The sequence below is a fragment of the Orbicella franksi genome, chromosome 8, assembly GCF_964199315.1.
Source record: "Orbicella franksi chromosome 8, jaOrbFran1.1, whole genome shotgun sequence".
Taxonomy (NCBI): Eukaryota; Metazoa; Cnidaria; class Anthozoa; order Scleractinia; family Merulinidae; genus Orbicella; species Orbicella franksi.
Window position 1 is genome coordinate 19,004,238 of NC_138152.1, and position 27,926 is coordinate 19,032,163.

Here is a 27,926-nt window from a genome sequence, read left to right on the forward strand (position 1 = left end):
CAGCTTGATCTTCTCCCACTGTCTGCTGTTAGCTCTCATGACTTTGGTCTTTTCTTTCCTGATCCTGAGGCCAGTTTTCTCTGCAACCAGTGCCAGATGGTCGGTTTTGGTTTGCATATGTTGCGGTTTCTGAGATAGAAGACATATGTCATCTGCATAATCCAGGTCATGGAGTTGAGATGTAAGTGTCCATTGTATACCTGTTTTACCCTGACTCTCTACCTCTCTCATAATCCAGTCCATGACCATTATGAAGATCATTGGTGGCAGCAAGGTGCCTTGACGGACTCCCGTGTTCATCTTAAATGGCTCTGACAATTTCCCGATATGAATGACTTGACAAAATGAGGCTTCATATAACTCCTGACTCAGCCTAATAAACTTTGGTGGAACTCCATAATGACCCATGAGTTGCCAGGTGACGTTCCTGTCAACACCGTCGAAAGCTTTTTCGAAGTCAATAAAGTTCATGTATAACGGAGTCTGCCATTCTTTAGATTGCCCGATCATTATCCTCAGGGATGCAATATGATCGGTGCAAGATTTGTCTTTCCTAAACTCTGCCTGCTCACAATGTAGTTTGTGATCTAGGGCATGTTTCAGCCTTTCTAGGATAATGCGGCAGAAAACCTTACTGGGAATTGAGAGGAGCATGATTTACCTCCAGTTCTTGCAGAGCCCAAGATCCCCTTTTTTTTGGCAGCTTGACAAGATAGCCATTCTGCTATTCCGATGGAACCTTCTCCATTTCCCAGATCTGAAGGAAAAGCGGGTGTAACATGGCTGTCGTAGTGTTTGGGTCTACTTTAAGAGCTTCAGGGGGGATGCCATCTGGACCTGCCGCTTTCCCATTCTTCAGCTGCTTCAGCGCTCGTTCAATTTCTGCTTTAGATGGTGGGTTGACATTAACGTTGACTAGAGGCCCTTCATTAGCAGTGGTGTTTGGCGTTTCTGTGGGGGGTGGTCTATTCAGAATGTCCCGGAAATGTTCCACCCATCCTGTCCTTTGTTCTTGCTCTGTAGTGATAGTAACACCTTCCTTGCTCTTAACTGGCTTTGACTGGCTTCTTCTCTTTCCTGACATTGTTCTAGTTATGTCATATAGCCTTTTCATGTTTCGCTGTCCTGCTGCACTTTCTGCTTCCGTGGCAAGAGTATTGTAGAACTCCTTCTTGTCTTTCTTGGCACTTTTCTTTACATCCTTGTTAAGTTGCAGGTACATTAAAGTTAAGCTGCTCTTCTTAGCTTGCTCATTGCATCTACTGATTTCGACTTTCAAGCGTTTCCACTGTGTAATCAGATTCCATGTCTCTACTGAGAGCCACTCCTTCTGCGTTCTTTTCCTTTTGCCCACGACTTCATCGCAGGACTCCTGCCAAGTGTGTTTCAGTGCTATCCAGTGACTGTCTATTTCTTCTTCCACAAATTCAAGGGCTGAATACCTATTCTTTACTGAGCAACTAAATGTTTCTGCTATCTCTTTGCTCTTCATGTTTTGGGTGTTGTATTTGTAGCGTGGTCTACTTGAAAGGTCCCGATGGGCCCTAAGTTTACCTTTAAGGGTCCCTAGCAGGAGATGGTGGTCAGAAGCAACATCTGCCCCTCTTTTGACTCTCACATCCATAAGGCTTCTCCTCCACTTTCTGCCGATTGCAATGTGGTCAGTTTGGTTAGATGATCTACCATCAGGAGAGATCCATGTGGCTTTATGGATGGCTTTGTGGGAGAAAATGTTGCCACCAATGACTAGATCGTTGAAAGCACATAGGTTGGCGAACCGGTCTCCATTATCATTTATGCAGCCTAATCCATGGCGCCCCATGATCCTCTCTCTTCCAGTGTTGTGTGATCCAATTTTGGCATTAACGTCCCCAAGGAGAATAGAATTCTTGTTTTAGCTCATCAGTGCTGTTGTTGGTTGGATCATAGCAGTTTATGAGGGTGACCTTTCTGCCCTTAGAGTTGAATCGTGCAGTGATGATCCTCGGTGACACAGGGACCCATTCGATCAAGACTTTTGCTGCTGACTTACTCATCATAAAAGCCACTCCTTGGTGTACATGCTGTTCATTCTCACGCCCAGAGTAAGCCACCTGCTCTCCTGTTGCTAGTGTTATGCAGCAAGATCCATTCCATCTGCTTTCGCAGATGCCGAACACTGCGATGTCATAGCGGCGCATTTCGTTTGCCACTTGTGCAGCTTTACATGGTACGGACATTCCAGATCGCAATCTTTGTTATAGCCTTCATCGTCAGAAGAGATTTCAGCCCTCTGGCTCATGGCAGGGCTTCGCCAGATGGTGCCATATAGCTCTCGGAAGAGACCTCTTCACGAGTCGGGCTGGTCATACTCAGTATTATCTCCGTTTCTGTAATCGTTTGTATCCACTGATGGGTGATTGGCCCGGTCAGCTTCACCAGGGTCCCCGTTAGCCAGCACGTTTCAGGGTAGATCCAGGCAGGCCTTCATGGCTACCGTAGCGGCTCGGGAAGATTAACCCCCCACCATGCATCACCCTGCCTAGCAACCCCCTACTTTGCCTGTTTCCACCTCCTACGACATGGACGTGGGGATTGGATCTTAGGAGGCACGAAACATTTAGTGTGCTCTATATTTTTTACCATTCAGTTAATTGCTCATTGAAATTGGAATCACGTTGAGATAACCGTCAGTTTGAGCGTTTTTTAAATCAGTCGTCACCTTCTATTTCGGACTCTTATCTGTCATCGCCTTTATAAAGAGAGCCAAACTACATTTACATTCTTAACTTACAATATCCTATCAGAACGGTTCGCCAGTAATATGAAAACTGAGAAAATATGGAAATAAACAAACAAATAGGTTGAAAACAAAAATTAAATTAGTGCACGCAGTCCAAAAACAAAGAGAACTATGTCAACGGTGTCTTGTTCAAAGCTGACTTGAAATGACTTAATGATTTGGATGTAATTACCTCAGCGGGTAAGTTGTTCCAATCAGTATTTGTTGTCGGCCAAAAACGGATGCATGATGCCAGCGGTAGTTAAATAAAATTCTGGGAGTGAGCGCCACAGGTGCGGAATAAGGTCTGGTGATGAACCGGAATTGTCACTTCTGCTTCTTGATTAAGATATTTGTAGAGCATGCAGAGTCTGGCTGTCGGTTCTTCTGTGTTGGCGGCCAGTTGAGATGATTCAATGCTCCAGTCCTTCCTCTCTTGAATAGGTCCTAGTTACGAAGCGAGCAGCCTGTCTCTGAACTTGTTCGGGTGGGTTTGTTTTGGCATTTCCTAGAAGGGCCGCACGACGGCAGGTATAATTTGCAGGTTATAGGTTGCAGGTTATAGGTTGCAGGTTGCAGGTTGCAGGTTGAGATTTAATTATAACTGGAAAACCGCTGGCACTCAAAAAGAAACGTACAGGTGGTAGACTTACCGTGACTGTTACATGACTCTGTTTACAATCGCTCAGAACGGTGGCTTCCACCTAAGTGCGAAACCGGCCGAAGCGATGGGAGCACAGGCGGCCCAGACGTTGTATACGATTAATACGTGACATTATGCTGTTGGCGATTGCGTTACAATTTTAGCCGTTGATAAGACAATGTATGAGAATGCTTTCCTTTCGATCCGTAACCGATTAGCTTGGCCACAGGATTTGAATTTCTAGCTTAACGAGCTCGCCATCGTGACAAAATCGCCTCCAACCGTCGAGAGGCACGGGGCATTGGTCAGTTACTCGTTGCCATCTCTCGCTGCAGTTGACAGTGCTTTTAGGCGCTAAACTCAGCCGAACATTGTTTGCTCCTTGTGTTTTTGCAGTTAACAGTGCTTTTAGGCGCTAATTTCAGTTAAACACCGCGGCACGGTGCAGTTTGCATGATCAAAAAATGCCCCGTGCCTCTCGACGGCTGGAGGCGACTTTGTCACGATGGCGAGGTCGTTAAGCTAGAAATTCAAATCCTGTGGCCAAGATAATCGGTTACGGATCGAAATGGAGCCGAAATGGAAAGCAAGAGCTGGAAAACCAGCGATTCTCGGGCGGTTAAGATAAACTTTGAAACCTTGGGAGAAAGCGAATGGGAAGAAGAGCTATCGATGGCTGCCATGAAGCAATTTTGACGAGATTAGACCATTTTTGTGGAATTTACGGAGCTTTGAGTGCGGGCCGTCGGGCCAGTGGGTCGCCCGCCTTTCGTTTCTCTTTAGGGGAAGCAAACCGCCAGAAAGTAAAACTCGCCTACATGGCTCTAAACCACCTCCAGGAACCCAGAGACATCAAAATAACGCAATGCAAAAGTAAGGTAAGCCATTTTATTCAAATTATTTTCTACACGTAGCATTTAGAGTAATTTTCGAAGCATTCTCATACATTGTCTTATAAACGGCTAAAATTGTAACGCAATCGCCAACAGCATGATGTCACGTATTAATCACATACAACGTCTGGGCCGCCTGTGATGGGAGGAGAGTATATTCCTATGATTTTAAGCCTGCAATGAATTATTGTTTTTGAAGAAACATCTGAAATATCTGCTGAATTTGGTTTCTTCCCTGTGAGTACCAAAATGAAAGCACACTGAGCTTGTGCTAGTACATTCCGTCGGTTAAAATCTTATATTATTTCATTTCTTTATTTATTTGCTTCATTTGTGATGGCAATCTTCTATTGTTGAGGGAAGACCTGAGCCAGCTTTGAAGAGATTTCACTGGTCTCAGCGTGTCGATCGACAAGTACTTATAACTTATCGATCGTGTTTTTTACTTTATGCAAGAACCGCTGACGAGTATATAGGTTATTAATTATTTTTAGTGCCAGCGGTTTTCCAGTTATAATTAAATTTCAACCTGCAACCTGCAACCTGCAACCTGCAAAATATACCTGCCGGGCAGGAGTGAAGATTCCTTTTTGATGAAGCCTACTGTCTATCTGAAATATGCCGTTTTTTGGTACAGTTGTCACAACCCTGACTTTCATCAAAACCCTAACAAACTATGTATCACTGAAAAGCTGATTACCCCTACCCCACCCTCAACCCCTTATCAATACACTAACCATAGACAGGTTTCTACCTTACCCTTTTCAATATAATCCCAAGCAAATATCATTACATTTACTGCAACCAACATTTGAGAACGAAGATTGTTTCCTTTCTATATATATTCCCAAACAAATATCATCACATTCCCTACAACCAACAATAATTAAGAACGAAAATAGAAATGAAAATTTTTTTCTATCAATTTCCTTTTTCCTTTTCTACAGCTATAACAACTTAAACTCTTATGGAACTAGATCACATCCCAACTTTATAGTTTTTTAACACCCGCATATGGCAACAATCAAGACAACAAATTACTGATGAATGCCTACAACTTTTCTACTTACTTAATGGAGATGTCTTCTATTCCATCCAAACCTGGCCCACCAACATTCAACAACTTTTCTGGAAGGAACCAACAGGAGACAATGACTCTTTCAAACTTATGTTATTTTTCATTGGCAACGGCTGTTCACCAGAAGTTATTGCAAAATGGATCTTAACCTCTCAACATTGGGCTTCACATTCCAAAGAAGAAAAGAGAGTGAGGCAAACTGATTTCATTGTGCAAAACCTCACTTCCAAAGCCCACATCTGGTTTTATTTTGACATTCATCATGGTCAATGGCTTTATCTGAATGGAGAAAAAAGAGATTCGATCAATCCATAATCACTTATAGATTTGTATTAGATAGAACAGTCTTATTTACCACAATCTGCATCAGTTATATCAAATTTTGCGCAACACTGAGTAACTACGCTTTTTCATTATACAGGATGGACAAAAATGATAATAATAACAACTAACTGACCAAATATACTGTCCCTTATACACAAAACTTAACTTTTTAACTATTTTGACATAACATAATATATGCCCACTACCCAAACTATACTACCTTACAGTCAACCCCTATTTTACATATTCTCATGTTGCATACACGGCTTGAACAAACCTATGTAGCTAACCCCATTAAATAAAACCATGAAACAACCACCACCACCACCATAATTACACCTTAGGTATTTGTTTTTCAGTTAGAGAAAATTTGTCACCCCACCCTAAGTACCTCTACAAACCCCTAAATTATTTCTACCATTATGATAACCTTCATCAAACCTCCAGCATTTAGTGCACTGTTTTACACTCAAGTTTTCTTCATTTAATTTTTTTTATTTTTTTTACGTAATTTATCTTGTTTGGTTGTTTGTTTGTTTGCTTTATGTGCTGCCTTGTGGTTGACGTGGCTGCACTGCAGTTTGTTGGTCCCTCAACGTTTGCACACGGATTAACACTTAACCAGCCATTTTTATTTATTTAACTTTTCAATTTTTCATTTATTTTTATTTAGTTTTTTATTTATTTTATTTATTTATTTTGTGTGCTACCTTGTGGTTGACGTGGCTGTATTGCAGTTTTTTGGTCCCTCGACATTTGCACACCAATTAACACTTAACCAGCCATTTTTATTTATTTTATTATTATTATTTTTAATAATTTTTTTTGTACTACCTTGTGGTTGACATGGCTGCATTGCACTTTGTTGGTCCCTAAATGTTAGTGCAAAATTAAGCAACTAATCTTTATTATTTTGAATGATTTTTGTCTGCAACCCCCCACCTCCCAGCCCCACCAATACACTGCACTTTTAATTTCAACCACCATATTTTTTCATCATTTAAGAGAGAACACATCTATCCTGTTTGCCCTTTTCCCAAACTTTACACAACCCCTAAGGAATCTTTTTGCCCTTTTCCCAACCTAACACAAACCCCAAGGAACCTTTTTGCCCTTTTCCCAAAAAACCTAACATAACCCTAAGGAACCTTTTTGCCCCTTTTCCGAAACCTAACATAAACCCTAAGGAACCTTTTTGCCCTTTACCTAAACCTAACACAAACCCCAAGGAACTTTTTTGCCCTTTTCCCAAAGCTAACACAAACCCTAAGAAACCTTTTTGCCCTTTACCTAAACCTAACACAAACCCCAAGGAACTTTTTTGCCCTTTTCCCAAAGCTAACATAAACCCTAAGAAACCTTTTTGCCCTTTACCTAAACCTAACACAAACCCCAAGGAACTTTTTTGCCCTTTTCCCAAAGCTAACACAAACCCTAAGAAACCTTTTTGCCCTTTACCTAAACCTAACACAAACCCCAAGGAACTTTTTTGCTCTTTTCCCAAAGCTAAAACAAACCCTAAGAAACCTTTTTGCCCTTTACCTAAACCTAACACAAACCCCAAGGAACTTTTTTGCCCTTTTCCCAAAGCTAACATAAACCCTAAGAAACCTTTTTGCCCTTTACCTAAACCTAACACAAACCCCAAGGAACTTTTTTGCCCTTTTCCCAAAGCTAACACAAACCCTAAGAAACCTTTTTGCCCTTTACCTAAACCTAACACAAACCCCAAGGAACTTTTTTGCCCTTTTCCCAAACCTAACACAAACCCTAAGGAACCTTTTTGCCCTTTACCTAAACCTAACACAAACCCCAAGGAACTTTTTTGCCCTTTTCCCAAAGCTAACACAAACCCTAAGAAACCTTTTTACCCTTTTTCCAACCTAACACAAACCCAATGGAACTTTTTTACCCTTTTCTTAAACTCAAAACTAACCCAAAAAACCTTTTTGCCCCTCTTTCCTAAACCTAATACTAACCCCAAAAAACCTTTTTACCCTTTTCCCAAACCTGAACCTAACCAAAAGTAACCTATTTCCCCTTGCTTTTCATACTATTTCACACTTATGGTTGCTTTCAGTTAACCTATTAACATTTCCTTATTTTATTTCAATTTGTTTTTTTATTCTGTAATTGAGCTGGAGAGTGCTGTGTTACAGAGGTCACTCCCTCAATTTAACCATAAATATTAACATTTCATTTTCTTTAAATTTATGTTATACACACACATTCCCACCCTCACATACACAACATACCTATTTCCCCACTGATTTCTTATCAGTGGAGTGGGAACCCTATTTTAGGGATTCCATTTTCAACACCTATAATGCCACAAAGGTTGCTAGTTTTACTACTGATAAATAAATATGTATAAAAATTGTCTTTTTACTTGTATAATTTCTAAAGTAAACAAATGTCCAACTGTAATGAATGAGGGATTTTGCAAAATTTGAAAATGCAGAACTCTGACAACTATATATCTAACGTTGCGCAATTTCAATTGTGAAACATTTATTTTGATAACTTCTATCCTAAGAATTACATGGCAAATTCCCTCATTCATAACAATAAACTTTGTGAGTTCTAGCAATCCTGAAAACTTGAGGTCAAAAGCTTTTAAAACCCTTCTTGAGATATCTTTCCTCAAAGGCAAAAATAACTCGTTTTGAGAAAACGAGCTTTGAACTTGCTTCTCCAAATCGAGCTTCAATATTCAATATTTAATTCCAGTAAAAGCAAAAATTCCAAGTTTTTACAGAATTTCAGGTAGAATCCACCCTTAACACGCAACACTTATGAAAGTTCATTCACCAGGCCTACGAGTTTGTCCAAATCACTTTGTAGGCTAAGTACATCTGCCTGGTTGTGTATTACTGCATACAATAGTGTCTCTTCAGCAAACAGTTTTAAATGTGATGATATATTGCTACCCATATCATGTACATAGAGTAAGAGGCCCAAGGACTATTCCCTTGTGGACTCCCGGTAGAACCTTGGAATCAGTACTGCAGTGGCCCTCAAGGATCACTTGTTATGTTCTATTTACCAACCACGCCAGCTAAATCGGCGAGTCTCCTGCTTCTAATTTGTGGGCTTATTCTTTTGATATTAAGTCAGGGTATCATCATGTTGAAATTAATACCCCTCACACTAAAGATTTCTCGGGTTTTCAACGGGTTTCGTAAATATTTTAAGTTTGTCGTTCTGCCCTTTGGGCTGTCCACAGGCTCTTTTATTTTGACCAAAGTTATGCGTCCCCTGGTCAAGCATTGGCGTAGTTAAGCCCTCCACATTGTAGTTTATTTAGACGATGGCTTCGGGGGTATAGGGTTTGTAGCCACGAGAGTTAAATTTTTCCGTGTTTGGTCGCCTTTTCTTTTTTGTTTTGTCTTTGTTGTTAAAGCTTAATTTTTTGCGTACCTTTTTTGTGCAGTTTTAAATGCAAATTAGTTTTTCACGTCGTGTTATGTAATCGTCTATTGTTTATCACGTAACATCGTTAAGTTTATTCTTTTAGTTCAAAATTCCGTTTAAAAGCGTTGTAGTTTTTTAGTTGTATTCAGTCGTTGTCAGTTGCGGAGTGCCGTACAGATCTTGTAAGTAATCTCGTTTTTCCTGTCTATTTTTTGCTGTTTTCCGTATTGTTGTATTTTCAGTTTATTTAAGTTTAAGTTGGTATTTATTAATTTCTGTATTTGTTATTTTGGTTTTAAGTGAATCATTAGAATTAAAGACGAATTCGAAACGTACAGGAGTGTTATTTACAGGGTTCAAAGGATACTTGCCTTCAACAATCTTTTTTGGTGCATTCCGATTTGACTAGCTCGGGGTTCGTTCCAAATAAGGGTAAATGTATGTGGATCCCCTGTTCAGTTGCTTTGTTGGCTTGGTTTTCATTAGGATTTTTCCCGGATGCTGGCTCGGGTTACCTGGTGAGTAATTTCCTGTATGCTTGTTTTTGGTCGTATTTGCAAGAGTACGATGAAAGCACTGCATTCTGTTGTTAACAGCAAAGCACATTGGAACGCCAGGGTTATTCTAACTACTGAAGCTATTTAATAACAACAACAACAACAACAATAATAATAATAATAATAATAATAATAATAATAATAATAATAATAATGACTTTATTACCGTGTCAATAACATACAGAAAAGTCCTATAAGAGAAATAAATTTATGAGTTACAAAGATGGCAGCAACTACATCCATGTAGGATGTTGTCTAGATCTAACCTCCGTACGTGGGTCTAAGTTAAACTGCTTGAGATTTGTCGCCGATCTTTCTTTATTTGTTAGTTTGCTCCATGGTCTTGGTCCTAGATATCGAATTGAATGTTTTCCATACGTAATAGTGTTAAATCTAGGTAAATGAAAATCTCTCTGCCGTAAGCTACAAGTGCGGCTATTAGTACAAAACATGTTACAAATAGTCCGCGGGCACAAATTATGTTTATCCTTATACATTGAAAGACATGTCTTGAAGTCTCCTATTATACAATGTTGGTAGACTGGCTTTTTCTAACAGCTGCTGGTAGCTAGACAACTTATCTCTAATTAACAGCATGCAGTCCTCACTCCTGTACTCTCTCTAATCTACGAGTGTCCGAGGCTCTGCGAAAATGCCACACTTGGTGGCAATATGTAAGATGAGGGAGAATAGCTGCTTTGTAGAGGTGTAATTTGGCCTCAGTTGGTATAAGATTACTCAACCTCATGACCACTCCACTCTCTGGCTAGCTTTCTTACAGACATTACTAATATGCACATTAAAATTAAGACCGCAATATATCGTTATGCCCTGGAGCTTCAGATTTTCTGATATCATTATAGCGGAGCTCCTACGCGCCGAAGGCGCGCGAGTAGAGCCCCTTACCTTGGAAAATTTGGTGACCCATCGATCTGAAAAATTTTGGTTGTCACGTGACTGTCCGTCCATACGTCAATACCTTTAAAACTAAGAGTAGCACCATTACCATAGATACATCTTTGATTTTGGGCGTCCACACTATTGTTAATTGACAGCTGCCACAACAAGCTATCCGCTGACCACTATCACGTGACAATATCGTGGACTCAGGTTTAGAGGTTGCGTGTTTTGAAAAGTTGACCGCTGACCAGTTACTGGTTTACCGATTGGATCGCGGGCTCAAGTCACGTTATTTCTCATACCCGGGGAGAAAGAAGGAATACTCGCAAAGGCAAAATTTCAGCCCAAATTAACCCCTGGTGCAATGTTGACTTTTCTTCTGACATATTCCTTGTACAATCCTCTCTTGGAATAGTCTCCTCCGCAGCCGTTATTAGGGTCGTCACGCAACGCTTCTGCGTGACGACCCTAATAACGGCTGCGGAGGAGACTACTCTTGGAAAGTCTCTGATGTTTTGCGCACGTAATTTCTACAATCTTGGTTAGGCTTGTTGGGTATAGTTTGTTAAAATTTAACTGGAAAATAGCAAAACCACACGGCGGCCTGAACAATTACATGCTCACAATTGATAATTTTTTGAGTTTCTGATCCAAGAAAAAATAGTTCTCTTTTTCCTTTATCGTCAGTCATTGCAATCAGGAGCCCCGCTTTTTAAGGCTTGGCTAAATCTATATATTATCCTTGCCGTTAACAGTTAGACACATTTTGTCTCCATAGGTCACACTTTTATTCCAAATGCTCATCGTTTGATATTTCTTTAGGTTACCCTGAAGGAGGTTCGAATCATACCAATTGGTCGCTAGGTTGGCACTCTTCTGAAGTTTTGCAAGTACAGCACACAAGTCATGTTTTGCCCTTCCTCATAGATTTGATGATCGTCCGCGTAGTGTGGGAATATACAGTGTGATTTAAGGGATATTTACTGGATAGACAAAAGGTCTAGAATTAAGTGCTCGAGCATTGGCACTCCAGTAATTTAACTCGGAACTCTAGTAATTTACTTGTGCAACTGCTTAGGCAGAGTGCACATTGGGTCAGTAACTAGCTCATGGAGAAATGTGGAACGTGGGTGTCCTCAGGGATCCGTGTTAGGACCACTATTGTGGAACATCTTTCAGAGTGATTCTTGCTCCCGATTATTTTCTTTCACATTCTGTCTCAGTTAAACCCTCTCTTGAAAACATTACATTATCAACTCCGCTATCGTTTGTTGACATAACAATATAGCAATGAGTTCATACAACATAAGTAAAGTTGCTCGCGCTTCTTATATTTATGTTGAGGTCGAGGGGTTTTCTGTTGCCCACAATAATTTTGATCTTGAAATGAAGCAAAGTTCCACTTGGAGGAAATTAAAGTCTGGTAGTTTTTTGCGTTAACCAAAAATGTATGAATTCCTTCATCGAGGCAAATTTTGCTCGTTAGAGACTAAGAATGGTCAATTGGGCCGATTTATGGCGAAAAAGGAAGTTTTGGAGAAAATTTGTGCTTTTCTTTAACCCTTTGAATACCAAACTTTAGCCAAAAGATACCGTTTTTAACCGTTTAGTCAGGTTTTTTAGCTGCCATGACGCTAAATAAGCCTAAGTTTTGCCAAGAAAGCTTTTTTTAACTAAAAGGAGAGATTTTTCGAGGATTAGGCACAAAATTGAACAAAATTTCAATTCCGGGCATGCGCATAAGCCCAATTTTTTTTTTTGGCCATGAACCGTTCTCAATTTTGTTTGTTGCCCCCTTCCTTTCTGTTTTCCTCAGCCCTTTTACACTGGTTATCTTTTGCGTTGTATGTTCTTTCTGGCTGCCGTGAAAAGTTGGATGTTAATTACGGGCGAAGCCTAGAAATGGACCTTGATCAATCATAGGCGTAGTGAACCATTTCACCACCGTTTTTGCACCAAAACTGATAACGTTGTTTTTCGATTTGCGACGTCGGAATGTCGTCGATATCTAAACCTGACCATTGTGCGGAAAGGCCTAGCCTAGTACTACTATCTGCTTATCAAAAATATCTGATGACATTTAAATTGATGACGTCACAAGTGGCACAAAGAGCACGACCACTAAGTGGCCGTATATGGCCAGTTGGGCGTCAAAGGGTCAAGAAGTTTTGCTCTCATTTTGCGTAATTCTACAATAATATATAGATTTAGCCAAGCCAAAAAGCGGAGCTCCTGATTGCAGTAATTAATAAAGAAATAGAGGATTTGTTTTTTTCCTGGATCAGGAACTAAAACCTGATCAATTGTGAGCATGTAATGGTCCGGCATGTATGTGGTTTCGCTATTTTTTTCTAATTAAATTTTAACAAACCATACCCAAATAAGCGCAAGATTGTAGAAATTACATACGCAATATATCAGGAACTTTCCAAGAGACGACTGTGCAAGGAATATGTCAGGAAAAAAGTCAACAACGCGCCTGAGGGGTTAATTTGCGCTGAGGTTTTGCCTTTGCACGTACTCCCTCCTTCTCCCCCAGAGTAAACCTGATTTGAGCCTGCGATCCAAACGAAAAACAGTATCCAGTCAGCTGTCAACTTAAAAAAAACGAGATCGATAAGCGGACAGCTTGTTTTGACAGCTGTCAATTAAATTAACCATAAAATGGATGTCCAATCTCAAAGATGTACATATGGTAATGGTGCTACTCTCTCTCTTTTTTTTCTTGGTATTGTGCTTGGCGTACGGGCGTATGGACAGTCACGTGACAACCAATTTTTTTAAGATCGATTGGTTACCAAATTTTCTGTGGTATGGGGCTCTGCTCGTGTGCCTTCAGCGCGCTGGAGCTCAGCTAATAACGCCGTAGCGTTCATTACAGATTCTATGAGCAATAAGCGGTCATAAGCCACATTTAAATGCTGTTGTTATGAGAAAATTCGCTGTTCCACAGACATTTCTTTATTACTTGGAAAATTATAGGAAAAAACCGACAGTGACCTCTTTTCAGTTAACAGCTAGAAATCTTAAGTTTTGTTCTTCTTTGTACTTTGCCGATTCTTTGTGCACCTGAGCGTGTGCAACGCTGTTTCACTAACTTTCATTTAGAAAACAAATAGTTCATTAGCAGCTCATTTGAGTTTCTTTTCATTATTAAAATCTACCTTCCGTTCCCTCAGAAACTAGCCAGCTGAACTACTTTTCAGTAATGAAGTTTTATTAGTTTCCTGGGAAGTTAGCCAGCTAAACTACTTTTCACTAATGGAGTTTTAATGCTTTCTATTCATTGGATAATTTTCCCTTGCTGTCGGTAACACCAATTCAGAATTTCAAATTAAGTATCTCACTTTTAATTTCCTAAGTTTGTTCTATCTTAATCTCAGCCGGTGAATTTTAATCTTAGCTCTTTATTTTTAATTTTGGAAGCCTCGTGGTGTTGATTAGAATTCGCTATCTTAATTAAGTACTTTCCGCTCGTATTGTATACTTGAAGTTGCATTACCATATTGTAAACACTTGACGTGTAAGGGATGATATATAAGCAAGTACGTTTGTAAAGCTTTTTGAGATTACATCTATTACATCGATTACAGCGATTACTCCGCCGAGTATGTCAATTTCACCCTCGACGTTAGTGTGCAGAATAACCTACTGTTGGACCAAGTTATGTCTCTTCCTTGACGTCCGTAGTGAAGACCATTGAAGTAGATCCTCGTGTACCAGGAAATCGTGACGAATTTTCGTTCCCGCAGCCAAGCAGTGCTCTCCAGAGTTAGATTCCCCAGTCGTCAGTTCAAGTGTCCGTTCAGTCCGAAATTTACAGTGTTGCAGGAAAAACTTCTCGTCACACTGTTGCTAAGGATACTTTGTTTTTCTTCTGCTCATGGTTTTAGATTGTTAGTGGAGTGGATTCCCCAAACGCTTAATCAGAAAGCTGATTATTACAGTAAGATCGCTGATTATGACGACCGGTGTGTCTCCAACAATTATTTTTGTGAAATAGATTTTCAATGGGGTCCCTTCACCGTAGATTGTTTTGCTAGTTATGCAAATACCAAGTTGCCTGGATGCTATTTGCGCAGTCCTATCGCTTTGGGTGTAGATGCTCTTAATCATCGCTGGAAAGGTGCAAACTGTTAGTTGGTCCCTCCCGTTTGCCTTGCCCAAGTTATTGAGGATTTAAAATTATGCAAGTGTGTGGGCACGCTTGGGGTCTCTTATTGGCCATCGGCCATTTTTAGTGCAGAGTGCACTATTGGGATGGTTTTGGGTTCTTCCTGCCGCTGAGGCACTAAAGCATTATGGCCCTTAAATGCGCTAAGGTGTAAACTTTGATGTTTGTTTAATCAATTAATTTGAGTAGTTCGTAAAGTGTGATCGTCCGGGTGAGGGTAGTTCTGAAAAGAACTGTTGTTGGTGACTGACGTTTCGACAACCTGAGCGGAAGTCATCTTCAGAGTCAAGTGAATAGTGTTTGTCAGTCGATGATGTTATAAGTCTGGTCCGTTGAACGTTATTGGTCAGTATAGCCATTATGGTATTAGCTGAAAGACTCGTGTAAAGTTTGTCATCAGTCATTGGTGGGTTTCAATCCGTCTATTGTTAGTCAAATTGGTCGGTTTTTGGTCCATGTATTGTTAAGTCGGTTTGTTAGAAGTCCGTTTGTCGGTTTCGTTTCCGTCGTCGTGGATAAGTCGTTTGTAAGGCGCCAGCAGTTGTTGGCATCTGTTAAGGTTACAGTATACCTTCAGGGGTGTCTCGCGCGCAAGCGATGTAGCGCGTGCAGTTTAAGCTATAGATACCTAAACCCCTATATCAAATTAAAGCTTATGGAGCTGGCTATCAAACTATACCAAGAATTTTGAAAGAAAATGAATTGTCGGATTTTTCACGACCACTAAATGCGAGCGCCCGAATCACCTTTCGAAAGCTACAAGTCAAAGCGAATTTCGTTTTTCGCCAATTTAATTTTTTCCTCGGTTTCAGGGCCCAAAGCGCTTAAAAAACGTGTCTGCGTTTTGGCATATTCAATTGCAGTAAAAAGTTACAGAACATTTTCGAAATAGGATTAAAAAAATGTGAAGTGATCGTACAAAAATCGCTCTCGAAGGAAAAGTATTTCGAAATTAACAATTCCCAGACACGCTTTTGTAGTTTATATGTTAAACTAGCCACTGTCCAAATTTAAGAGCAATTGAACAAATTCGCTTTGAGTTATAACTCTTTAAAGTGTCTGCTTCAAGTGAAAAAATTTATTCGAGAAAACAGCGCTAAGAAAAATTTTCTGCTTCGCAAACAAACTCCGCCCACAAACGCCTTCAACTGGGTTCTCAGATAACTAAGCCAATCAGTGCAGGCAAAGTTTACTACCGTTAACCTCCTGGTGAAATTTACGCGCGAATCTCTAAAAAACTCTTGTGTTTCGCAATGCGCTCAAGGAACCGAAGGCAGAGAGATAATTTTTCTGTAGCTCGGTTTTTCTTGAAGCTGGTCTGGCAAAATGGGGAAGACTACAAAGGATACGAACGCTAGAGTGGCTGAGCGAAGGAAACAAACAAAAGACAGCGCGGAGGTAAAGGTAAGGTAATTTATTTTACGTCAAGAACACGGGGAGTGGTTGCCCAAGTCTCCCGAGCAACTGTGTGTGGGCAACTGTGCATGGATAATATTTCAAATGGTCTCAACGAGTCCGACGATTCGTCGATATCGGACTCATCAGAAGAGTCTCTGTCAGCATCCCTGTTATTGCTGTCAAGTTCCGAAATTTTTACAGAACCTTTCTTTTCTCTTACCACGAATATTTGCCCACCTTATACGATAACTATAGCTTCATCCGCGTGGCGAACTTTCGCTTCTTCACTCATTGATGTATTTTCATTCATTCTTCGCTGTTTTCGCTTATTCGAACCGGTCCATGGTTTACACGTGGTCTATGTTTACTTATAACTTAATAGAGACACGCCTAATATCAAAAATGCTGGGTAGTCAGAACAACAATGCTGATCAACTGAGTAGTCAATTCGTGACATCCATATAGGTAATTCCCGCGAAAATCGTCTCGGTTGATTGCATACGCGCCATAGGGCTGTCAATCAAGAGGTAAACTTTTACTTCCGGTGAAAACGTAAAACCGCCATTTTCTCCGCCAATATTTAGCCTTTTTCAAAATTTTTTTTCAGAAATTAGAGATTATTCTTCGACCACTATTTTGACCCAAAAATCCAAATTTGAAGAAAATTGCCGACCCAAAGGTATACTGTAACCTTAAGAGGCGTTTGTTCTAGGTTGGTGTACCAGCTTTCCAGAGTCAATCGTTGAAAATAGTTTGTACTGTAGGTTAAGCACTGAGCATAGTCCCAGTCAATGTTGTGGTTTGTCAGTTGATGATGTACAGCAATGTGATTGTTGGCATCACTATTTCTCGTGGCTCGTTTGTGTTCAGTCAGTCTCGTGTTAAGGTTTCTGCCAGTCTCACCAATGAAGGAAGCCTAGCAGTCGGAGCATGACTGATGACTGATGACAAATGACCAATGACTGATGACGAACTTTACACGAGTCTTTCAGCCAATACCATCATGGCTATACTGACCAATAACGTTCAACGGACCAGACTTATAACATCATCGACTGACAAACATTATTCACTTGATTCTGAAGATTACTTCCGCTCAGGTTGTCGAAACGTCAGTCACCAAAAACAGTTCTTCTCAGAACTACCCTCACCCGGACGATCACACTACACGAAATACTGATACTCCTGGGTTCAAACCATTTACTATGTTAATTAATTTCAATTAATTAATTAGTTTAGAGACAAGGAAGTGGTGAGGGTGAGGTGGGAAAGGTACACATGTACCCCATGTATAACATGCTACATCTACGCCAGTCAGAAGTAAACATCACAAAGCTATATATTTGTTTCAAGTAACCCCTTGCTCTCCTTGTGGTACTATTCTCTTTAGAACCAAAACCAATTTGCTCTAAACGCACGCGCATCGTTCTTTCCCTTTAACAAATCGAATATGGTTTAACGTTGTCTGTACTCTTATCGACAACGATATGCGTCATCACAGTGGTCAAAATGTCATGGACAACAAATTTTGACCACTGTGATGATGCATATCATTGTCGATTTAACAAATTGACGTCAGTTTTTTTATGATAAATTGCGTCATAACATTGTCAAAGTGGCTGTGGAACCACGAGCCTAGCAAATTTATCATCAATAAGAGGACAGACGCATAAAAAACTGACGTCAATTTGTTTTTTACAATAACAAGACCCCAAAATGGTCAAATGCCGGAAATAAATGAGGGGAAAAGGTGCCGTAAACTTGCCGTAAACAAAGATAAGTGAATTTTATTCAAAATGACGCGAACATTGTCAATAGCTTCTCTCGCTTTTTGATTGGTTACTTAAAAAGGTCAATAAAATCTCATTGGTTAAAAAGTTGACAGTTTGCCAGCTGAAAGTTAAACTTGAAAGCTTGCATAAATTAAAACTTTATCTGTCTGTACTCTTATTGATGAGCCAATCAGTGCACGAGAAATTAGATTGGTTCATTTTTTATCATCAATAGACAGACAACGCTAAACCACATTCGATTTGTTTTTTACCACAACATCAACGTGACCGAGAGCGTGACACATTGACGTGAGCAGCGTCGTCTGGACTCTTATCAACAACTGCAAATTAGCCAATCGGATTGTGAGATTAGTAGCAATTGTGGTAAAAAGTTATATTTCGTATAGTGTGATCGTCCGGGTGATGGTAGTTTTTAAAAGAACTGTTGTTGGTGACTGTTGCTTCTCTGAAGTCCTCTTCAGAGTCAAGTGAATGTTTTTCAGTCAAGGGTGTTGTAAGTCCGGTCTTTTTAAACTGATTGGTCAGTTTGGCTGTGATGGTATTGAACCCATTGGTTTCTGTTATCACAGTCACAATCTCTGGGTGTGTAACTTGGCTATCTTATTTCAGACCCACTGGTTTCTGTTATCAGTCACAGCCTCTGGGCGTGTCACTTTCAGACCAAGTGGTTTCTGTTATCACAGAGACAGTCTCTGACTGTGTAACTTGCCTATCTTATTTCAGACCCACTGGTTTCTGTTCTCACAGTCACAGTCTCTGGCTGTGGAACTTAGCTGTCTTATTTCAGACCCACTGGTTCCTGTTCTCACAGTCACAGTCTCTGGCTGTGTAACTTAGCCACCTTATTTTAGACCCATTGGTTTCTGTTATCACAGTCACAATCTCTGGGTGTGTAACTTGGCTATCTTATTTCAGACCCACTGGTTTCTGTTACCAGTCACAGCCTCTGGGCGTGTCACTTTCAGACCAAGTGGTTTCTGTTATCACAGAGACAGTCTCTGACTGTGTAACTTGCCTATCTTATTTCAGACCCACTGGTTTCTGTTCTCACAGTCACAGCCTCTGGGTGTGTAACTTGGCTATATTATCTGTTCTCACAGTCACAGTCTCTGGCTGTGGAACTTAGCTGTCTCATTTCAGACCCACTGGTTTCTGTTATCACAGCCACAGTCTCTGACTGTGCAACTTGGCCATCTTATTTCAGACTGTTATCACAGCCACAGTCTCTGGCTGTGTAACTTGGCTATCTTATTTCAGACCCATTGGTTTCTGTTATCACAGTCACAGTCTCTGGCTGTGTAACTTAGCCATCTTAATTGACACCCACTGGTTTCTGTCATCACAGTCAAAACCTCTGGGTGTGTAACTTAGCTATCTTATTTTAGACCCAGTGGTTTCTGTTCTCACATGTAGTCACAACTTCTGGTTGTGTAACTTAGCTATCTTATTTCAGATGCATTGGTTTCTGTTATCACAGTCAGTCTCTGGCTGTGTAACTTAGCCACCTTATTTTAGACCCATTGGTTTCTGTTATCACAGTCACAATCTCTGGGTGTGTCACTTGGCTGTCTTATTTCAGACCCACTGGTTTCTGTTATCACAGTCACAGTCTCTGGGTTTGTAACTTGGTTGTTTTGTGATTCCAAGGATGAGGTGTTATCTGGGTCTTCTGATGCAACGACTTGTGATGCATTCAAAGATAAACCTGGTGAAATTGTCACAGCTAATTCTGTGTTGATTGCAGAAGTATTTGGTATTGAAGATGTCATAGGGAAAGTTGATGATTCAAGGACAGGGGTAGGTAATGCTTGACAATCTGATGTAACCTCCAAGAGCCCCAGAGTTACTGAAGATTGTTCTGACACTACAGTAGTTTCCAGTATACTGGAACTCCCTGTTGTGCAAGTCCTGGCTGAAACTGCTGTTTCTTCAACTGTTGTATTTTCCTCAGTTGACAGGTGGAGAGAACTAAGGGGGGCTTCGACAGGAGAGCCTGGAAGCATTGAATACTGACAAAGCAAAGGGTTTGCTGTTGGAGTGTACTCAGGTGGTGGTTCATCTGGCACATGCGGTTGGTTTTGAGTAATGCTGGAGTTTACAATCCCTTCCGGATATAATTCAGCATAATTCTTGATGGGAGAAAAAATAAAAACAGCAAACGTAAATGTACAGAGGTTGCAGTCATCTCCTGGCTCCCAGACTACAAGATTACAGACTGAAAAGGTTTCTCTGCCTGAAGTATGTTGACCTTGACTGCTCAGTATGTTTCAGCTCAGGAAAGCCTCTCAGTGACTCCAACTTAGTTTAAAAATCTGATCCCCATGACAATATAGGTTATACAGGGAAGTGTTAACTGCACCCTAGAGTACAGACCCTCTTTGTGCCCCAACTGTAAGTTGTACAACACTGTGTAGATTAATTTGTCATGTAATGTAATTAACAATGATTGATCTGTAGTGTAACAATGCAGATGAGCAACGTACTATATTGTATGATAGTGACATTGCTCTTGATCTTTTTCAGACTGTTATGTATATATTCTTGAGTCACTTGCGATGAAAATACATGTTACTATAATTCCTAAAACAAAAGCTTAAACACTGACTTATTCCTTACCGGTAATTTGTATGGCGTAAAAAACTGACAATCTGGGCTCTGTACAAAATGAACTGGCACTGGCTGTAGTGACTGTGGCACTGCTTGGAAGACCAACTCGGCCCAATTCTGTCCACCAAATCCTAGTTGTGCATCAGGTACAGCAGCAGCTATGTTCCCTTGGGTGTGGTGAGTTAAGGACACACTGCGACTACTACTTTCTCTATTGGCTATCTAGAACAGAAAGAACAATAATCTGGTCGATGTTACAGTTCAGTTCAGAAATAAACTGCCTAAAAATTTGCATTGCTGCAACAGATGTAGGTGTGATCACTGGAGAACTAAAGCTAGTCATAAAAGTACACTACAGATCAAGTCTGTGATCAAGTGACTACTCCACACATTGTTCTGGGACAAGGGACATGGCAATTCAACCCTATCTTTCTTTGCACATATCTGTTAAAATGCGTGGCTGCGGGAGATAAAATGATCGTAAATTTGATGATGCTTCTGGCTTTGTGTAATTATTTTGAAAAATGTGGTATTTAAAAGCCCTTACGGCTAGTTAATACAATTAAATGATCAAGAGAAATTTTCTTGTTATCCACTCGGCAAAATACTATTAAGGGAAATTACTAATTTTTTAAGTCGAATGTGTTTCAACCAATTTAAGTTATAACTATGTCCTTTCTGTCAATTTGAATTTGAACTTATTTAATTTGAAGACTAAACTATGGCACCTCGAAACAGAACGTTCTAACAGACTACAAAATGATTAAAGCCACGTGATATTCCAGTCTTGGATGGAGACCACTCCCATGGCTGGCACATCATGGCAAACCAACCATGATCATGAGCCCCCATGCGGAAGGGGAAAAAAAAGGCACCTGTCACACTGATAAAACAGTGGAGAGAGAGGGAGGGGAAGGGTTGGGCAGCACCTATGCTTAACACTTCTGAACAGAAGACCGCTTCAACACTCCTTGGTCCAGAAGCATGTTGAATCCTGGAAACATGCCAACACTGATCACTAGTGCTCCATGTTGTAAAAAAAATACCCTTGTATACCATAATATCTATTCTCTGTTGTTGGTGTCACATTACACTGTACCTTGTCTGGGGACTGTGAAAAAAGCTATTATCCTGGTAACTGGGCAGTGTTTAAAAAAGAGAAAAGTTTTACTGCTTGTAGTTACAAAGATGTTGTGCACAAAAAACTGCAAGTCGAGAGATCTCTAAATTGAACTAGCATGCCTCTTTTTATAAACACATCAACATTTTACCACTTGAATAGGTTTATCATCCCTTAGGCAATGTCTATTGTTGAATGGTATTAGTACAAAAGACTTGAAAGTACATATGCGGTGACAGCTGTTTGGCAAGTGTTTCTGATGACACTGAAGTTCTAGTCTTAGGAGTGGGGATGTACATGCTCTAAAACCTGATAAAATACTATGAAACTGGAAAGAGTGAGTGTTCTGTATAGTAAGTTCCCCCACCTCCCCCCAGTGTTCCAACAGAGAACAGCAACATACATGTATTCCTGGAGAATCTACAACACTTTAAGATTTGTATAGAGAATCCAAATGCTACTCAGATTTAAATTACAAGAAATCACAGGACGGTATTATCAATGGCCTTCTGGCAACAGCATGATCTTATTCAGAAGTAGCCGAGATCAGACCCATACTCAACAAAGAAATACTGTCAGGGTTTGCACTGTTTTTGGGACTAAAATTTCAAGGACTTTCCATGGAGACTGCAGGATGCAATTCAAAATTTTCATTGACTTTATTTCCCTTAAAAATACATTGGGATGTGACACTAGATTTTTCAGTCACTTGCATTGGGAAGATAAGGCAGGCATTCGCACATTAAGACCAATATGGCGGTCCACCACACTGACAACTAAGACCAAGTTGAGAGTCTTTGGGTTTGATGTGAAGGCTGTGCTCCTGTATGGTTCTGAAACCAGGAGACTGACCAAGGGATTGCGCAGAAGCTGCAAGTGTTTATCAATAAGAGCCTGAGGAACATCCTGTGGATTTGGTGGCCTAGATTAATACCCAGTGAGGAGCTTTGGAGACAAGCAGGGTAGTGACTGGTAGAGCACGAGATAAGACAAAGAGATTTGGGTTGGATTGGCCATATACTGAAGAGACCAGACAGATACACAGCCAAGAGGGCCATAGAATGGAACCCACAGGGGAAGTGCGAGACCTCAGCACACCTGGAATTGCACAAGAATGGCAGAGTTGGAGAAGAGACAGCTCATGTGGCAGGAAGTGAACTGCGCTGCTTAACACCAGTGGACAACCTATGTTCCATTAGGAATGAAGAGGATGAGTGAGTGTGTGTGTGATAATGGATGTGGTTTATTTGTTGTCTCTTGAATGAACTGTACAATTAACATGAAACAATGAATGATAAAGGAATAGTAAAAGGAGGAATTTGACACAAACTATGAGTTGAGGTAATTTTGATTTCATTGTGCATTTAAATAGCTCAAGCCAACTTGCCCCTAAGTCAATTCCTAAATATATTATCATGTCAGCTCTATTTCATGCAGTCTGTTAAAATGTACTTTGGTTACGTCCATGTTGTACTTTTAATTGCCATACTTGATGAACAATTTTCCTTGGTAATTGTAGTTGGCATTGTTTTCTGGGCTTTTACCTGCTCTTAATCCCATAATATTTGCACTTCAGATTACTGTTGGAGAAGGTAATTTGATGTCATGAGCCACAGTGTAGTAGAAGACCAAACTTAAGGAGAAATAATATTGACTGACTATTTGGGGTATATTTTTGCACATTTTGTTACCATTTTCAGCCCTGGTTATTTGTGGTTTTTGTTTGCTTGCTACCTCCTCAAATGGCAAAATTTAGTGGACATTAGCAAAGAGCTAATTAAAAATTGTTTCCTCTTTGCTTGCCTTGTTAACCAAACAGTCAAATAACAACAAGATTTTGCAAGGACCCAGGTATACGTACTTTTTAGAGACTTTCAAGGCTCTGAATTCAAGGACATTCAAGGTGCGTGTGAAATCCTTACCACTTCATCCAGACAATATGGCTGTTTCAAAAAATTTGAATGCAGAGCAGAAAATGCTAAGAATGAGAAATTCTTTAACAACATTAAAACAAATGGCAAGCGAGTATATGTGTAATGTCAGGACTCTCAGTCTCACTGGCCATGGATTGGATCATGAGGAAGACAATTGTTATGGTAGATCAGAAAAGAGAGATAGGTTGGTAAGTGTTTGTCTATAGATCAGAGTGGGACTCAACTGAATCAGAAAATTACACATGCACATCTACATTGTAGGCAGTAACAATAGCTTTGTTTTTGTTTTAATTCAATTTTAAACAAAAATTTGATAATTTTTTCTCAAATACAGGAGTCAAAGGTACATTATTTTATAGTAAAGTAAATCCAAAAGCTCTCACACAAACATCTTCCTTCTTGAGAACAAGGTACTGTACCTGCTCAGTGCGGGTGAGGTCACGGCATACGTAAACTGATGCACAGCACAGCAGTATATCACTTATGTTGATGGCCAAAAGAGAGCCATACACAGCCAGGCCAATCATTCCAGCTCTATGTCTGTCTTCAAAATATTCTTCTGATCTGTAATAGTCCTCATGGTTCTTTTGGCCAAAGGTACCCTTACCCTCATAAAACTCGCGGGTCACAGTTGACTCAAACTGGTAATGCCTTATGACCACAGTGCCGATTATAATGGAGCAAATTGACAGGATCACAATAGCAACCAGAGAACATCCTAGGAAAATTCCAATCTGCAAGATTGTGATAACACTCAGGTCAAGACAACTTTATTTAATATGTTTTTAAAGCTTCCTCTCTTGTTACATACATGTACAATTATGTTGAGGAGTTATAACAAGTTTCAGCTACAATCTTGCGATGTGTTCTGTTTGAGAAGTTTAAACATGAAGTTGCCACGATTGCGTTTCTGCAGGAGTACAATGTTGTTCAGTTCCCACATCTCAGTTCTTAGACCCATCAAAACCACGAGGCAATCAAATGTTACAAATTTGTTGAACATTAATAAGATCCATGTCAGTAGCAGCAGACTACTGTACTCACTGTAAATATATGAAAGGCATGAAGGTACCACATTGTTAATTTAGTCATCTTAATTTACAATTACATGACAGGTACCATTTGGATTGTAAGAAGACTTTGGTCTACTTTATTGCAAAGTGAATCTTTTATTAAGGTGGTCGAACGCAGTTTCTGCTGCCTGAGCTTCATTCACCTTTTCCTCCAAAACCCTTGATCCTTTGGTTGCCAAAAATAGACCCTTTTCATAAATGGCTGCCAATTTAAAATTCTTTTGTATGCATTTAAATTAGCCTTACTAAGCTCATTTCAGAGTAAAAATTCTTTTGAATTACTAACTTCAAAATGAGGTTAGTAAGGCTAAGTTTGATACTTGCAAAAGAATTTATAATTGGCCGCCATTTATGAAAGTGGTCTATGGCAACACACAAGTTATTACAGCTCAAACTTTGTTTATTTGCAGAAAGTCTAGTCATTAGATTTTCTTCATCATTTGCATGAAACAAGCTTGTAATGATGCCCACAAGTTAACAATATTTTAATAATACTTTAATAACAGAGAGATCCGTAATTGTCCCTTTTTGAAGGATAACTGGAATATCTAAAATTTCCTCCCTTAAAGTTCAAATTGTTTCCAATACTCCAGTTACTTATTTCCTAAAGTATTTTCTGGCCAAATTTCATGAAATTCTAATTATCAGTTCTTGAGAAATAGGCATATTTTCGAGAAAGCTATTCTGCATTCAGTCGCATTTTTTTTACTCACTTTGCATGCATAGTGTGGGCATTGAGCAAATAAAATGATTGTTGTACCAATGCCATGTTTGTTTTTTTGTGATCTTTGTGCACGCGCTCAATCGCATTAGCAAGAGCGTACGTGAAAATTGTGTTTGGCCACCTAAAACATCTTTCTGTTTCCAAAAATTAACAAGTTTTGATGGAAGAGGTCTAATCAAATGATCAGCCATGTCACATACCTAATTTTCCCTACAGGTTTAAGGTCACTATATAACACTAAAAACTTGATATACATTTAACATATTATATGTTATAATTCTAATACCCTGCAAAAATTCCCAGGCTTCAATGAACTTGCCACTCCACCCAAACCTGTCAAGAGAACCTGAAAAACAGCAAACAACAAGCTTAAAAAACTTAGAGGTGGGCCTAAGGATGTGAGGTCAAACTTCAGTTATTGACAGAGGTTAATTATCACAACTTTTTAGCTTAAAAGCTAATGGTGTATTGCGAATGGAACCTTTATTTACTTCTTTTTACTTTAATTTTACAGTTGAATCTACAAATCCCCATCCCTTTTTTTCAGTTGAATAGAAAATAATTTTGCGAGAAGTGTTACAAGGTTGCATAATGCTTTGTTGGTCATGTACATACATATTTTACATCTTCTACGATGCTTTGCCCTGCAGTTGCATAATGAATATTTACAGAATGAAGTCAAATGACATCTTTCACTCTGCAAACACTCCAAGGGAACAAAAATGTACAACTGTTTCAATATTGTTCCAAGCTTTTTTTTTTTTGCTTAATGGGTATATTATAAAGAACGATCAAAACTGTTCATGCTAATTGTCCAACATACAGTTGCACTTATTCAGGGGTTTCAATAAGGGCTGGGCACTGGGCAAATGTGTGGTTCCAGATAATATTCATACTCCCCCCACAGAGGGTTTTTTCCAGGTTGACCCCCCACCCCCCAGGATTTTCCACTCCAGGGGGCTTCACAGTAGTCCTCCCACCCCGGGGAATTTCCATGATTTTTCTACTTGGGCCCCCCTACCTCTTGGAAATTCCGTATCCATAAAAAACAAGACTTAATTCATTAATTGTAATAAAATTTAGCTGCAGCTGTTTATAGTTACACTGTAGACAAAGACGTACTTTTTCACGGTAGACTGCACACGCAGCACGTTCCTTCATGTCATGTTAAAATGTTTGAACTGGTGTTTGAACTAATAAACAACTGACTTAGAAGCACTTCACTCCCAAATGGCATAGTAGCTGACTTTTTCTTCATTAAAGGAAGTTTTCATATAAATCTAAAGCTCTTTCAAATAACCCAGTCGAAGTTTTAATTTATGCATGGACAAAACAACATATCGAATTACTTTACACACACAATAAAGTCGTCATGCAACATTTTTTTCAAATCAGCTGTTTCCCAAATGTCACTTTATTTTTTTCTTTCACCAAAGGAACACATCAATTACATGTAAGTCATACGCTTTGACTCTGTAGTTTGTAAATGATAGTAAATTCATTTTATGCCTTAGTTTTTTGAATTGTCATACACTTCATACGTGAAACACAAATTGATCAGTCGGTCTATAAATGACCAAATGAAATCTGCGCTACCACTCCAAATTACGTTCCTCACTATTCACATTTACATACATAGTTCAAGACAAATGGCTTTGAATTGACTTTGCTCACTTAAAGGAAACTATTAACTACACGGATAACGATGAAAAATGTGATAACCTAGTTACGGCAAGTCCGAAACGGGGAATAATTTTGTATGAGTATCAAACGAAATAAACAAAGTACAAATCGCATTTAATTGACGGCATGACTAATGCTGGAAAAGCATCTGAGCTGCATTTAAACTAAATACAGCACGATCTTCAAAGCATAAAATATCAACTTCATTGTTCATGTATTGCTGCACCTCTTTGTTGGCATTTTGTTCAACTTGATGTTCAACAAACACAATACTCAGGATTGCTGTCGGTCGTATGACGTTGGAAGAAAAATGGAAAATATATGACAAAGAATCTAACATTTATTTCTCAACGGATGGAACATTTCTGTTGGTTTGGTTACCTGAATCAATTGGGAAAGTACTGTAGTGTTCATTCAATCGCATTTCAGACCCACCGGAAAGAAAACGCCTTCAGTAGCCCCCCTCTCCTTCGGAAATTTACCTCTTTCAGACCCCCCTACCCCTCTGAATTTCTGTGACCCTCTTGTGTGTGTGTGTGTGTGGGGGGGGGGGGGAATGGATATTTTCTGGAACTACACAATTGACAGGCTGTGCAGACAATTTTGCCAGCCTGGTTTGACCACCCAGATAAAAGTTTTTCTCTTCAAAATGTTTTGCCTGGCTGTGAAAACAAGTTGCTGCCTCCCACTAAAAATGTTAACCCATTAAGGGCCAATCAGACGTTTTCATCCGCTGCGAGGGCATGCACTTTGTACCACTTGTGACATCATCAATTTAGGCGTCAATAGACATTCTTGATTAGCAGATAAAAGAGCTAGGAAAGCTCACAAAGCTGTCCATTTTTGATAT

General features: G+C 39.7%; 4 protein-coding genes across 4 annotated transcripts in view; all 4 read right to left on the bottom strand.

Annotated features, from left to right (window-relative positions):
• The window catches only part of LOC145495224 (inositol polyphosphate multikinase-like), a 341,608-nt gene that overhangs the window by 290,176 nt on the left and 23,506 nt on the right, over positions 1-27,926 (bottom strand). The gene's annotated exons all lie outside the window — the stretch shown is intronic.
• LOC145495226 (uncharacterized) overlaps positions 1-27,926 on the bottom strand; it is a 104,898-nt gene that overhangs the window by 46,071 nt on the left and 30,901 nt on the right. The window lies entirely within an intron of this gene.
• On the bottom strand, positions 725-1,822 carry LOC145494213 (uncharacterized). Its single transcript, XM_081473668.1, has one exon. It carries the CDS (start codon positions 1,820-1,822, stop codon positions 725-727), a length of 1,098 nt encoding a protein of 365 aa, XP_081329794.1.
• The window catches only part of LOC145495206 (uncharacterized), a 31,340-nt gene continuing 11,654 nt past the window's right edge, over positions 8,241-27,926 (bottom strand). The window contains exons 2-6 of the mRNA XM_081474790.1: positions 25,680-25,739; positions 24,016-24,330; positions 20,552-20,764; positions 17,216-20,064; positions 8,241-14,504 (exon numbers count right to left, since the gene is read on the bottom strand). Of these exons, the coding sequence (XP_081330916.1) occupies positions 19,447-20,064; positions 20,552-20,764; positions 24,016-24,330; positions 25,680-25,739 (1,206 nt within the window). The 3' untranslated portion in view covers positions 8,241-14,504; positions 17,216-19,446. The remainder of the gene's footprint in view (positions 14,505-17,215; positions 20,065-20,551; positions 20,765-24,015; positions 24,331-25,679; positions 25,740-27,926) is intronic.

Bases quoted from the DNA above. Each gene is read 5' to 3' on its own strand.
- LOC145494213 (XM_081473668.1), bottom strand. From the start codon at position 1,822: ATGGGGCGCCATGGATTAGGCTGCATAAATGATAATGGAGACCGGTTC.